This window comes from Terrapene carolina, unplaced genomic scaffold (assembly GCF_002925995.2).
Source record: "Terrapene carolina triunguis isolate 2854851 unplaced genomic scaffold, T_m_triunguis-2.0 Scaffold89, whole genome shotgun sequence".
NCBI lineage: Eukaryota > Metazoa > Chordata > Testudines > Emydidae > Terrapene > Terrapene triunguis.
In genome coordinates, this window is record NW_020664440.1 from 23,266,707 (window position 1) to 23,281,926 (window position 15,220).

The 15,220-nt window shown below is 38.1% G+C and overlaps 1 protein-coding gene across 2 annotated transcripts in view; it reads left to right on the forward strand.

Moving 5' to 3' along the window:
- The first annotated feature begins 942 nt into the window (after nt 1-942).
- Nucleotides 943-15,220, forward strand: part of DENND6A (DENN domain containing 6A) — a 34,224-nt gene continuing 19,946 nt past the window's right edge. For both annotated transcript variants that reach the window (XM_024220950.3, XM_024220956.2), the window contains exons 1-7: nt 943-1,667; nt 1,771-1,813; nt 5,907-6,019; nt 8,117-8,197; nt 9,691-9,796; nt 11,167-11,246; nt 13,031-13,093. In XM_024220950.3, coding sequence (XP_024076718.2) covers nt 5,978-6,019; nt 8,117-8,197; nt 9,691-9,796; nt 11,167-11,246; nt 13,031-13,093 — 372 coding nt within the window. In that variant the 5' untranslated portion in view covers nt 943-1,667; nt 1,771-1,813; nt 5,907-5,977. The remainder of the gene's footprint in view (nt 1,668-1,770; nt 1,814-5,906; nt 6,020-8,116; nt 8,198-9,690; nt 9,797-11,166; nt 11,247-13,030; nt 13,094-15,220) is intronic.

The following is a 15,220-nucleotide window of genomic DNA, read 5'->3' on the forward strand; positions in this document are numbered from 1 at the left end:
TATTAATGATATGAAGTTTATAACCCTTATTATTAAGCCAGGTCTCATACTGCCATCCTAGGATGGAGGCAAGCTTTCCTTGTGGAAAAATTAGTACATAATTATGTACTTAAAGACCGTAAAATTAAAGTGCAGGGTTGACCTTGATTATGATACTTCCTGATTTTCATAGTTTCATAGAACTTAAGGCCAGAAGGAACCATCCTATCATTTAGTCTGACCCCCCGTATATCACAGGCAATTAAATTTCACCCAGAAAGACTAAGGTGCTACCAATGTCTGAGGCCCCTACAGTAGCAGGAATTGATTAGGTGAGATACTAAGTGTATGTTCCCAGTATATGAACCATGTGTCATGCTACAGAGGAAGGCAAAAAACCTGTGAGATCCCTGCCAATCTGACCTGGGGAAGAACTCCTTCCTGACCCCGTATTTGACTATTTGTATGACCCTGAGCATGTGAGCAAGACTCACCAGCCAGACATCTATAAAGAGGATTCTTGGAACCACCTCAAAGTGCTGATTTTGGAATGCTTCAAAGGAAGGTAAAACCCACCCGCAGAATACATACAGGAAAGGCTGTACATCGGGGGGGGGATTCTTTCCTGATCACTATAGGTGACTGACTGAAGCCCTGAAGAATAAAATGTGATTACAGTCATTATCTTAATGCAGACCTGTAAATGTAATGAGCATGATGAGGGCCGTGCAAGCAATTATGTTCTCTATATGATCCAGGAAGGAAAGGGAAGTCTTTGCAAACTTAACTTTCTTTTAAAGCAGTTTTTGTATGTACTTCTTATTACCTCAAGATAAATTTTCAGTGTACTGGTCTGTCTAAATATAAAATATTTTGCCCTCTTGCTGATGTAACATTTGACTCATCTCTGTAAATACAATGAGTTTTAAGTTAAAGGGTAAAATCTTGATCTCCATTAAAGTGACTTGATTGGGGCCATGATTCCATCCAAAGTGTTTTAAACTTTGGAACATACCTGCCCTATTTATCCAGATGGCTTTCAAAAAAACAACAGACAGGATGTCAAATTGGTGAAAAGGCATATGAGGAGTAAGCTGTGCGTTTATTTCAAAAGCCAAGTCTGTATTTTGTCTCTCTTCAGTTGCTTTATGCACACAATTTTGTTTTTTATCACCTCAAGTGGCTGCAGTGGCAATTATGTTAACTCTATCTAGTTAAGGGATGCTGTAGCCTGGAGTGAACACTGATTCTCAACAAACATACTGTAACTAGTTCTTATTCAGTCAATTTCTACCTTTTTTTTTTTTCCAGATGTGGGGGAGAGACAGTAAGCTTACATTTTTTTGCACCAGTAAGGTTTTTACAGTGACTGGTTGAGAAGACAAGTTATGATATAACTAGCAGCTGTGATAATGAAGACTATCTGAGTAGGAAAGAGCACTGATTTTGAGGAGTGTGAAAGTCAAACTCTAGCAGATGGAAAAAGGATAGTGTTGTGAAATGTGATTTCACTACCATGTACTGAAACTAGGATAGACGTGGACAAGTCAGTGAGTACTGCGTCATAGCAACTATTTAAAAGATGAACTTATTACAGTCTGTTATCCATTCTGTTGTCAAACAAAATAACTTTTTTTTTTTTTTGGTAGGTAATATATCCTCAGCATTCAAAACTTACAGATAAAGAGGTGAGTAAGAGCTATTATATATACAGTACATTACATATTATGTCACTTTAAAATTGTGTGTTTCAGGAAATAAAACTGCTCTGTTGCTTTTTTTCCATTCCAGAAAACCAGTATTTGCTATTTGTCTTTTCCAGATTCCAATTCAGGTAAATGCTTCCTTTACTTTTGTCATCTGAAATCGGTGTGTGTTCTATTTCCAGACCAAACTATACTAAGACAGAGTTAAGTTTGACAGTACTTATCAGTAATTTAGGGTAAACCTGTATTACAAGGAATGTTGTGATTATCCACCCCCATTCCCACCCCCAAGCGTTACAAACCCAGGAAATTCAGTTTAACCTTAATTTAAAATAGGGCTGTCAAGCGATTAAAAAAATTAATCACACGATTAATTGCGCTGTTAAACAACAATAGAATACCATTTATTTAAATATTTTTGGATGGTTTTCTACATTTTCAAATATATTGATTTCAATTACAACACAGAACACAAAGTGTACAGTGCTCACTTTGTTTATTTTTGATTACAAGTATTTGCACTGTATAAAAACAAAAGAAATAGTATTTTTCAATTCACCTAATACAAGTACTCTAGTGCAGTCTCTTTATCATGAAAGTTGAACTTACAAATGTAGAATTATGTACCAAAAAAATCTGCATTAAAAAATAAAACAATGTAAAATTTTAGAGCCTGCAAGTCCACTCAGTCCTACTTCTTGTTCAGCCAATTGCTCAGACAAACAAGTTTGTTTACATTTGCAGAAGATAATGCTGCCTGCTTCTTGTTTACAATGTCACCTGAAAGTGAGAACAGGCGTTTGCATGGCACTTTTATAGCTGGCGTCGCAAGATATTTACATGCCAGATGCGCTAAAGATTCATATATCCCTTCATGCTTCAACCATCATTCCAAGGGACATGCATCCATGCTGATGACAGGTTCTGCTCGATAATCCAAAGCAGTGTGGACTGACGCATGTTCATTTTCATTATCTGAGTCAGATGCCACCAGCAGAAAGTTCATTTTCTTTTTTGGTTGTTCAGGTTCTGTAGTTTCCGCATCGGAGTGATGCTCTTTTAAGACATCTGAAAGCATGCTCCACGCCTTGTCCCTCTCAGATTATGGAAGGCACTTCAGATTCTTAAACCTTGGGTCGAGTGCTGTAGCTATCTTTAGAAATCTCACATTGGTACCTTCTTTGCATTTTGTCAAATCTGCAGTGAACAACTTAAAATGAACAACATGTTGGGTCATTATCCAAGACTACTATAACATGAAATATGTGGCAGAATGCAGGTAAAATAGAACAGGGGACATACAATTCTCCCCCAAGGAGTTCAGTCACAAATTTAATTAACGCATTTTTTTTAACAAACGTCATCAACATGGAAGCATGTCCTCTGGAATGGTGGCCGAAGCATGAAGAGGCCTATGAATGTCTAGCATATCTGGCATGTAAATACCTTGCAGTGCCAGCTACAAAAGTGCCATGCAAATGCCTGTTCTCCCTTTCTGGTGACATTGTAAATAAGAAGTGGGCAGCATTATCTCCCGTAAAAGTAAATGTGACAGGTTCTCTATCACGCCCCTCCTTCAGAGCCTGCTGGCTGTCCCAATAAAGTGCAGAGAGGCTTCCAATTATGCAGTACCCGTGGCTTTATTTACACACACAGTTCTCCCACCACCAGTGTTGAGCTATTTACAAGGCTTACAGGGTTAGATCCCTTTTTTCCTGCAGTCAGCCCACAGCTAGGAGACTGACCTTTCCCTGGCTGGCTTTTCTTCTGGCTCCCAGCCCTTATAACTGCTGGCTTGTCAGGCCCACAGGTGGAGCCAATCCCCAGGCCAGGCATCAGGTCTGTTTCACCAGCCCCAATCTATTTCTCTTGATTTGGAGCTGGCTGAGCAGGGGTAATTAGGTGCTTTTGCACCAGCACCCTGCTACAGTAAACGAACTTGTTTGTCTTAGCGATTGTCTGAACAAGAAGTAGGACTGAGTGGACTTGTAGGCTTTGAAGTTTTACATTGTTTTGTTTTTGAGTGAAGTTATGTAACAAAAAAAATCTACATTTGTAAGTTGCACTTTCACAACAGAGATTGCACTACAGTACTTATATGAGGTGAATTGAAAAATACTATTTCTTTTATCATTTTTACAGTTGAAATATTGGTAATAAACAAGATACACTTTGATTTCAATTACAACACAGAATACTATATGAAATTGTAGAAGAACATCCAAAAATATTTAATACATTTCAATTGGTATTCTATTGTTTAACAGTGCAATTAAAACTGTGAGTAACTCAAAAAAATTAATTGCAATTAAAAAAAATTAATCGCGTGAGTTAACTGATTAATTGACAGCTCTAATTTAAAATATTAAAATCTAGTTATTTGTACTGCGCTAATCTGTAGGAACCCCAGTTTATTATGTGTAAGTGAAATATTAGGAATGTTAGCTTGTGAAATGTGTGCTTTTCTTTCCACCTGTTGGTCTGAAAGCTTTTTATAAACAGTGACTAAACCTCCCAATATAACTATGAAATGGGTGGGTTATACAGCTGGGGAAACGGAGGCACAGAGGTTAAATATTTAAGGTTAGTAGGAGGTGGGAATATTGGATTGAAATAATTAAATGCTTCTAACTTGTTAAAAGTCTGTATTTCATTGTTATAAAAGCATGCTAGGCTCTCTGTCTTCTGTTTCTGTAATCCTTGCCTCTATTACTGTGTGTGGTCCTGCTTGCTGAACTCTTCTTTCACTTATCCTCTCCCTTCTCAACTTCCAAAGGGAGTTGAAGACTTGTAATTAGCAACTTGGGCCCCCTGCAAAGTTCAGATTCTGTAATTTTTAAGAGGAAGGATGTGGGAAAAACAGGCTTGCTGTTAATATGCTCTGCCAAAAGTTTTTAGCGGTTATGTAACTTTTACAATTTGCTTAGCCTTATTTTTGCCTATTGTCTTGTGACTAAAACTGAGATAATATATTTTCTTTGTTCTAATACCTGTGGTAGAGGAGCAGTTCTTTCCTGAGTCCTGCATATAATTGGCTTACATTCTGAACCATGAAATGTATTACCCTCACCTGAGATGACTATAAATGTGAATGGTTGCAAATTTATCCAACACTTAAAAATCACACAGGAAAGTATAATGTATCAAGAATAAAACCTAACGTTAAACTCAAAAATAGTACTAACATACTTTTAGAAAGAATAGATTAAATTATTCTAGGAGTATAGTGTATAAAACTGGATTAATTTTAGGAGAGAAACCATTGTTTGTTGCTGATAGTGTGACTTACTTTAGAGTTCCTATAATAATGGTCGTGTATGAAAAAAGATATAGCTCATGAGAGTCCTTCCCTGGATGAAAATGCTATTCCAGAGGTTAGCCTAGAAAATTGTTTATATTAACAAATAAAATAAAAGCTATACAACTTGAAGATTTTTTTTTTTTGTTAGGCTTTAAATCTGAGCAGGAAAGCTTAATACAACATAAGAACAAATTTTGAAGGCGGTTGTTAGCTTGCAGCTGAATCAAGAGCCACAGTCTATCAGGCCTTACATTCTATCCCCTCTATGCCATGAATCAGGCCGCGTGACAATGAATTAGAAATTCAGGTCTACTTGCTGGAATGAACAAGGGAATTTTTGCTCCCCAAACCACTATGGTCACTAAAGGAGTTAGGATTTCTCCTGTCATTTTGGGAGACCAAGCCATACTCTTTGCTTCCCTGGCTTATGGAGCTTTTACTGGACACTTGAATAAGAGAAAGGAGTGATTTAACTATACCCTGAGTAGTTGCAGAATAACAGTTGAGCATGCATTTGGAAGACTGAAAGGAAGGTGATGGTGCTTTCCATCAAGGCTGAATGTTTTTCATCATTATGTGTCTTGTGTGATAAGTGCTTGGCATATATTGCACAACGTCTGTAAGAGCAAGGAAAGAAACCCTGGACGAAGGGGTGGGAGCAGGTGGCAGGGAGACTTTCTGAATGTTATGGACAGCTGGAGAGGGTATCTTGCAAGGAGGATTATTTTCTGTGGCCCAAAACACCAAATAGTTCACTTTTAAAAAAAAAAAGTTGCATGTGGACTCAAAGCACTGTAAGGCAAACAAACTGAAGTTACTCTGATGTATCATCCCTGTGTAGACAAGCCCTCAATTAAAGTCTGTTAAAATCAAGATACCATTATTGCCTCCTTTTTTTTCCTGTTTTTGTTTTGGCATAGGTTGTCTTGGAGACACACAGTTTTGTTTTAGATTCCGACAATCTTCTAGTAGGAGGCTCTCACTGCAATGTATGCTGGACCAGCTGGACAGAGACTTGCCAGTTTCCTTAAAGGTTGGAAATGCACTAAAGGAAATATATCCTAATTTAAAAACAGAAAGTTCAGAAGTACACTTAAAATTTAGCACAGGTACCCTAACTCTGATCTGAATTTTTGGTGTTGGTGTCATAATGACCAAATTTAATTTAGAGAAGTTGATTAAGAAACATTTTCAAAGAGAAATATTCATAAATTTCCTTCTTTTGTTACATGATATTACCAGATGGTATTTGAATTGTAAACTGTTCTAGTAGTTATCACCTTTATTAAGTACTTTTTCTGTATATATGCTATTTATCGCTAGATAAGTGGTGTGGTACAGGGAATTTCCACCGATGACCAGATCCACTCCATGGGTTGCCCTGAAAACTAAAGATAGAAAGTAGTCAGATCCATGATCCTGAATAAATAATTGATTTGGTTTCTTAATGAAAAATAAAAATACTTTTTACTTTCTAAGATCTGAATTCAGAGTTCTGTTTTTCTTTCAGCTATTGATGGCATCGCCTAAATCAAAGCTGCACTTTCTGAATTCCTTTACAAAACTAATTATCTTCATCTACTTCTGGGAAAATACAGAACCCTGAACTCAAGCCTTAATTAATAAATATAGGTGGAAAAGGTTGTGAATTCTTGGGTTTAGGGTGGATGGAAATGGTTTAAATACTTTGTGCTAAAATAGGTTTGTTTTAAGTCTGTGCATTCTTTTTCTTAATGCTTTGGGAATGTTTTAGATTAACTTTTTAACGTGTGCTTTTAAACATTAGTTCATAGTCATATGATTTCAATACAAACCAAAATCAGGAGACCAAGATTTAAATTACTAAAATATGAAAAGGAAAGGAAAAACATCTTGAATACTTAATGAAAATGTCCACAGTGAGCCTAGAGCGAAGGATTCCTTATTTGTCAGAGACAGGTTTTAACTAAGGCTAAGATTTTATCACGGTTATTTTTAGTAAAAGTCACAAACAGGTCACGGGCAATAAACAAAAATTAACGGAGCCTGTGACCTGTCCCTTACTTTACTAAAAATAACTTGGGGGGGGGGGGGGGGGTAGGTAGGGGGGGGGGAATGGAGTCCCATGGGGGGGGAGGGGGAGAGATTGACAGGCGCCATCCCGTGGTCCCTCCTCCTCCTTCCCCCCCGGTTCTAGGGGCTGCAGCGGGGGTGCAGCCACGGGGGGGTACAAAGCCCCCTCTCCAGAGCTGGCAGCAGCTATGGGACAGGGGTGCGCAGCCCTGCCAAGCCACGGTGGGGATGGGGGCACACGGCCCTGGGAAGCCACCAGTAGGGTGCATGGCCCCTGGTCTAGCCACCGGGCAGGGGCACGTGGCCCCGGCCCTGGCTGCGACCCCCAGTGGAAGCAGCCGGACTGTTGCTGCAGGGTCCTGATTCCAGCCAGCTCCAGTTGTAGGGTAGGCGCACACAGTTCCACCTCCTTCTCCTGGAGCCCTAGAAGTCACAGAGGTCCGGTAAAGTCATAGAATCTGTGAACTCTGTGACTAAATCGTAGCCTTAGTTGTAACATATGAACTGTAATCTAAGTATATGGTGTATGCCTGTTGGTTGTTTAACATAATCTGTATTGTCGTGACAATTTTTAAACAATTTTTTCTTAGTCCAGTAGAAGCTCTTCAGTTCACCGTTAAACCTTACACTATGTAGCATAGCTCTCTTTTTTTTTTTTTTACAAATTTCAGTATTGACATGTTTTTTTTCTTACTGATAATCCATGCCAAACTGTTGATGAGATAATTTATAGCATTATATTTGACTTTCTGATAGTGTTTTCCAGGGGAAACTAAGTCTGGTTGCAGAAAATTTCAGGGGGACATGGGTACAGGGAGAATAGAAACAGCAAGCACATTGAACAAACAATAAGTCCAGCTAGTGCTACAATAAGTCCATCTTGAGCTTTTTTGTTCAAGCAGTTGTAGAATTTTTAGTTCCTGTAAAGAGGGTGAAGCAAATTATCCTTTCACGTTACCATAGATATCAAATTTAGAGTATGTAAGAAAACATGATGTTTTAAATAACACATAGAATGTTCAAAAATAGGGAACAGTCTTTACTTTCAAATTATTGATTTTTTTTTTTTTTTTAACAGAAGGACCCTGCATATTACTATGGCTATGTATATTTTAGACAAGTTCGGGACAAAACATTAAAAAGAGGCTACTTCCAGAAGGTAATGAAATGTCTTACTAGAAAAACATGTACAACATCAATTCTTGAGGCCATTAGACTTGAAGCTCAGTAAGGCAGAAGCAGTGTGTCTCATGCTTTTCTTTACAGTTCTGAGCATATTGGTGCTCAAGAAATGAAATATCACTTACCTACCATTGAACTATAGCTGCAAAAAAAATTGTAGGGCATTCATTGTATTCTTCTCACTATAAATGTTATTCATAAGTCATTATTTTATATAGTCTGCATGTATATCTCCAAAATAATTGTGTCCACAGTACCTTTTAGAAAGAGTAGTCCATCAAATGGAAGAAAAACTCCAATAGCGAGTTTGGTTTTTGTACATTTTAGTTTATAGGATCAGAGAAATAGATTCCTGATACTCTGATTACTGAGGGTGAAAACACTTGTAATGTTCATCAGCTCAATATTATAATGTGAAGAAGCCATACTAGAAAGTTACTCAGACTATGTGGTTTATAGAAATTTTATAAATAAAATTCCTGTCCACACTGGTGAAATTAAGTAACCATGTTAGTAAATGGTTGGAGAATACTGTTCTGAGAAAACTGTGCTTAGTGGCTTTGGAACTGTTATAACACATTTTCAAGCTATAGTGTGGGCCAAGCTTTAAATAGTACTCATTTTAATAGGAGGAAGAACATCAACTCTGTTGTTGAATTCAGTCTTTTCTAAGTTTCTTCTTATATTTACATCTCTTAGCTGGTGATCCACTCCCTTCCCATTATTGGTTCTGATCTAGACCTTTTATAGGTTTCCATATCTGAAAGATGGAAAGGTGTGTATGTGTGAACCAGTGCTGTTGTGGCTCTACTCTGAAAAATGCTCAAATTTTTGTTTATTTTTTAAAACTCCTTACTCAACACATCTTCTGTGTCTGAAGTAATATTTGTGTACTTCAGTGACAAATAATTTTAACTACTTTTCACTCTTGTTAGCCCTGCAAATCCAACAAAACTACAGCAGAATTAGCTGAATTTTATTCTGGCTTTTATCTAATCAACAGAATTGTTAACCAAATTCCAATTGTAGGGCTAAACTTTACTCTCACTAGAAGCTTGCATAAATATAACTGAGGGCAGAATTTGACTTGCAGAGTATAAATTACTGGTGACGATGCACAAGCCAGAAAGAACTCAGTTTGTCTTTAAGTTTCCTGGTTGAGCTGCAGGTTAGGCTGTTATTAAAGCCACCTGTTTAATTATAGTAAACTGAGCAAGCTTAACACAGAAGCCTTTGTATTGCACACAATCACACCATGCCATTTGTTTTTCAAAGCCAAACTACGCTATATTGAAACAATAAATTGGTAGCTGCTGGCATTTATAGATCTGTTTGTCGTTACTTGTAGTTACACATGACTTGTTGCTAAATGATCGGGGTTTGTTTTTGGTTTTTTTTTGTAAAAATGCATATTACTACTTTTCGGAGGGACTCAATTAAAATTATTTAATCTTGCTTTCTTTATTCCAGTCCTTGGTTCTCATCAGCAAACTACCTTATATCCATCTTTTCCACACTGTGCTTAGGCATATAGCACCAGAATATTTTGTAAAGAACGAACCTTTCCTGGAAGCAGGTTAGTTAATACTATTTTATTGGTTTGGAAAAGCTCATAAAAGATTACAGAAATTCCATGCAATAAATAAGCTAAATACTGATGGCATTTTCTAGCTTGTTAATAACAGGAAAAAAAGATTGTAGCTTGCATGTATTTTCCATCTGGGTGGGCTGTTAGTTAAACTCTTAAAAATTGGGTTGAAGACTTATTATCTAGAAGATTATAATATGGTAGAACCTGACTCCTTCCAAGGGTATCACAATGCTCCCCATTGAAGAGCCAGAAATCTGTCCTCTCCGTCTGGGGACCACCTGCTCAACACAGGTAGTTGGCAGCCTCCGTAATTTGCTCTCCTTGCAATTTGGATTCACTGTCACAGAGAAAGGTATAATGGCTCTCGAGCTTTTGCTGATGAGAAGGGGAGAGTAGGTGGAGGAGGCAGTGGCATTTTAATAGCTTCCTTATTCCCATTGGATCCTCTGAACTTCTGGAGCTACTGATATGGGGACACTAAGAATCTGGGTTTGCCTCCATCTCCCAGAAGCAACAGCAATAGGAGACTACCAATAATAAGTGACTCATCACTATCTCAGAGCTTCACTAAATGCCATAAATGGTCCAGATGTGAGATACGTTCTCCTTTTTGCCCAGGCTGGTTCTGCCCTGAGCAGTGTCTTGCTGCTTTGTGCTTCAGTGAACAGCAATTTTGGAATCAACTTTCAGTGGGGATTTGCAATTTACTGGAGTGCATATCAGCAGGGTTTTACTGTATTGTATCCCAATCTTTGACCAAAAACCAACTTTTTCTTCTGTGCTTAAAGCTCGCACCTGCTGAACTAGTGAACAGTATTCACAACTACAAATTCTAGAAAACCTGTAAGCTTTCTAGCCACATGGGTTTATCATTGACATATCGCTAATATTTATTGTTTATCTTTAAAAAATTTAGTTGCAAACTGTGCTCATGGCTAATCTGTATAACCATGTGTTCCTTTTACTTTCTCTTGCTATGTAGTTGTACTTACCTAATACAATGGAGTCCTGATCCTAATTGTGGCCTCTGGCTGCTACTGTAATATAAATAAAAGGAAAAGAAGACAAAGTGATACCTTCTTATTGGACCAATGAATAATTTACAATACCTTATATTAGAATAACATGCACCATTGAACTTGTCTATGGTATGCAATAAGATGTGTTCAGAATGTGAGGCATACAAAGTAGATGACTAAGTGAAAAGTTCTCAGGGGAGTGATGCTGTTGGGGACAAATGTTAATTTAAGACTTAAATTGTTCAGTATGTGTACAAGTAATTTGAATTTCTAGGAGTATGGGATATATATAACTAGATATACAGCATACTGTACCTATTTGACTCTGTTTTTCAGTTTGTAGTGATGTTGATCATTGGCCACCACCAGTCCCAGGGAAAACACTAAATTTGCCTATTATGGGCATTATAATGAAGGTAAATGAATGGCTTTTTACCGGGTTTCCCCCTCCCCCATTGACTGTATATATTAAGTGTATTCTGCCTTGTTTTCATAGTTAAGATTGGGAGGATTCAGAGTAAATGTCCTGGAGCCCTTTGAAAACATATTAAAATAGATATTTATAATTTTAATCACTAATATTTTACATAGAGGTTCAAAACAAATGTTTCAAAAACAAATTTCCAGTCCTCAGCAGCTAGCTAATTGCTGTTTCAACACCTTTCCTCCAGAATATACTTTCCAAGAGGTTTTCATAGTGATTTCATTGACGTGCCAAAATATACTGGCACATTGGAGAAAACTTTAAAATATTTAGGGCTAAATTTTCTACTATATGAATATAACACCATTCAAGTCAGTGGAGATACACTGATGGAAACTGGAGGAAAATCTGGCTTGTCCTAATAGTTTTACAATATTTTACAAATCTGCAAATCAGTCAATATATGGGGCCTGGCAGTCCAAGAAATTAAGCAACTTAAAAACTATCCCTACCCCTAATATTGAATACAAAACAATTAAAAAAACAATTAAAAAAGCTTAAGCTAGTACACACTAAACTAAACCATAGCAACTGCAGTGGTTGGATGGGGATAGGAACTGAAGCATTTGGGAGCCACATTCCTTCATAGCCTTGAATGGATTTCATGCATGCAGAGTTTGTGACTGCAGAGTTGCTGTTAGCAAATGGTTCCAGGCCTGTGGCCAGAGGCCTGTGCATTCCCAAAGATGGAGATCTGTGAGAGACAATTCTGAAAAAATAAACTGTTCTTACTAATAAAGCAGTGTTCTGTTTTTATTATAACTTCTAATTGGCAAGAATTGGATCTGCCTTATTTTGGGGTATCTTCTGTTTTTCTAAATTCTGAATATTTAATTCTCAGATAAAAGAAAACAGAATGCTCTTTTATAATGGCTTTATTTTTTGGCATGTAGTTACTTGGAAAGTGTGGGAGGCTGCTACTGGTACTTTCAGCTGTATCATGGCTCCCCCACCACCACCACTACCACTATGCTTAGGCAATTACTAGCTCTGTTTCAGTCTGCACTCCTGAGCCTCCACACCACTGGTTTCCGATGAGATATGATTTAGGGTTGCAATACTAACAGCTGCAGGTTGTGAGGTCAGGAACTACATAAACATTTTTCAATTTGTTTTGGTTTCAACCAATAGTTACAAAGAAGTCTGAGGTTTTGAGAGACACATTCTCAATGGTAACTACCATTTTAAACTGAGAAGCGTAAAACCTATGTAGGATATTTCTTTCCTAACTTCTAAAATGCCACAGGTTCTGAGCTCTCTGTTTTCATTAGGATTTTTTCTATTAAAATGAAACTTTCAGTTTGCCTCTGGTAAAACAAACCAATCATACTCTTATTTTTAAAAATGTTTAGTCATGTAATATTGTGTAGGATTCTTTAACATAAATATAGTTCTTGTAGCTGTGCTCTCTAGCTAGATTTTCAATATTGTCAGGGGGAGTTAATTATCACTCTTTGAAGTAGTACCCACTTATTTATTATTTTCCGAAAAGTTCAGCCTGAGGCAGACAGCCTGCATGGAAAACTTCAGCCCAAATAGTTAAAATTTGACAAAGTTATAAGAAACTGAAAACAGGGTCTTGTAATGGGAAATGTCAGGCAACCTTAATAATAGGCAGTGCTCTGAGCACTGCCTAAAATGTTGTCTCATACTTGGTATTCTAAGCTTAAATTAGTTGGATATAAGGAAGGCTAATTACTTTTTTTTCCTCCTAAGGTGCGGATTCCAACATGTCATGACAAGCCTGGAACAACCCACATAGTACAGTTCACACACCAGGTAGATATCAGATATTGCTATAGTACAGACCACTGAAATCTGTATCTTTCAGTTTTAAATTATTATTAAATTATTACTATCTTGGTGTATTCTAGGTGTGTGAATTATAGTATTTTAATGCTGATATACGCAACATATCCGTTTTCTTCCTTTTTTGGATGAGTAAGTGAAAGCAGTTTGAGATGGCTTCTTTGTCTGTACAAATTTTAATGAGTTTGATCTTAAAGCACTGTCCATTCTAAATTATTTATTTTTGTTTTCTAAAAGGGGTACATGTAGAAACAATCTTATTAAAATAAATGATGAAAAATCAATAATACTATGCTGTCACACAAAAAGAGGCACTATTGATTATAGTTAGGCCCCAAGTTACTGAAGGCTAAACACATTGACTTGCATCTGGACAGCAAATTGAAAGTTGATGCTGATATTGGAGCACAGTGTAATGTGTTCCCTGTGAGAAGCACGATGGAATGCTTTAGTATGTCCCCTTCAATATCTTTGCAGACCATCCTTTCACTGCAGTCCCCTGATTTTTTTTATGCTCTTATGTATTGTGCACCTTGAAGAAACCTATCTGAAGGAGCTCAACAAGTCTGTTTTCCTTAAAGGCTTTTGACACTGTGTTTCACATCTCATGCTCGGGGTTGCATAGCCACACAGGCCATTTAATTTTGTGGTGCCGGGGCCTAGCAAAAAGGCAGCTGTACCTGAGAGAACATATTGCTCAAATGTGATATGGTGGCTTAAGAGATGTTTCCATGAAGCATTGTTTGCCTGAATAGTTATTGAATAGTTTGAGAAATGTCTATACAAATAGTTTCTGGGTGGGTTATGCAACAATTTTAGAGTGGGCCTGTGATGAAAAGGGAATTTTCTGTAGTATTTTTGTGAGTCCTATGTAAGCCTCAGTTTCCCCTGAAGGTGGGGAGGACTAAGTCTGCTCTCAGGGCAGGCTTAGAGGTGGAGGTATGTCACCGAGCTGTCTGGAGCCTGAATGGGTCATTTAAAAAGGACTGGCCAAGGCCAACTCCATATCAGTGGAAAATTCAAGAAGACAATGGAAAATCCAGTCACCAGGACATTGACACCTAGCAACCAATGACGGAGAGAGAGATGGATTTCCCTGACTCTCAGCAGGGAAGCTGGGCACAGACCCCAGTTCGAGAACAAGGGACTTGGATGTGTAAGGTTAGGGGATAAAGGGTTGGCTTCTAGAATGAATCTGGGCTCTCACCTGGAAACTGGCAAAGGAAGTCAGACTGTGAGAGAGAAACAGCACCTGAACAAGGGGTTCACTACAGTGTGGCTGGGACTCTGGGCTAACCAGAATGAACTACTTCAACCTTCATTTCTCTGTGCTAACCTAAGGATTGCGATGCTGTGTGCCAGGTAACGAATAAATGGTTACCTCCTTTTAAAAAGGCTGACTGTCGCATTGAGAGCGTGACGCTCTGAAGAGGCACAGTACAAGCCTCCTGCAAGACTGGTTTGGCTGGATTTGCTGCAGTGAGCCATGAGTGAGAGATGGGGATGCTGGTGCTGAAGGCCCACTCTTAGAGGCCACAGGCCTGCCCATATGGAACTGTGTGGGCCCTTGGGATCTGGCACACCAAGGAGTCACTCCTAGGAGACTGATAACCAGCTCCTAGACATAGACCAGATCCTGTGACTCCGTGACAGTGCCATAAACCAAGAAGTCAGGACACTTTCCCTATATACTATTTTCATTTTCAGTGGCTTATAAAGGGAGTGGTGGTTTTGTCACAGTGGTAAAATCAAATTAGTAGGTACCAATTTGTAAAAGGTCACAGAGGAGTCATGGAATTTGTTGTGGATGGGCTAATGGTTAGGGCACTAGCCTGGGATTTGAGAGACCTGGATTCAGTTCTCTGCTCTGCCAGAGACTTCCTGTGTGACCTTGGGCAAGTCAGTTAGCCTCTCTGTGCCTCAGATCCCTATCTGTAAAAATTGGAACTAATAATACTTCCCTACTTTACGGGAGTGTTGTGAGGGTAAATACGCTAAAGATTGTGAAGCATTTTGCGATCTGCTGCTGATAAGCACTGTACAAAAGATAGGTATTATTATTTATTAATTAATAAATTAGATAACCCTTTCCCAATT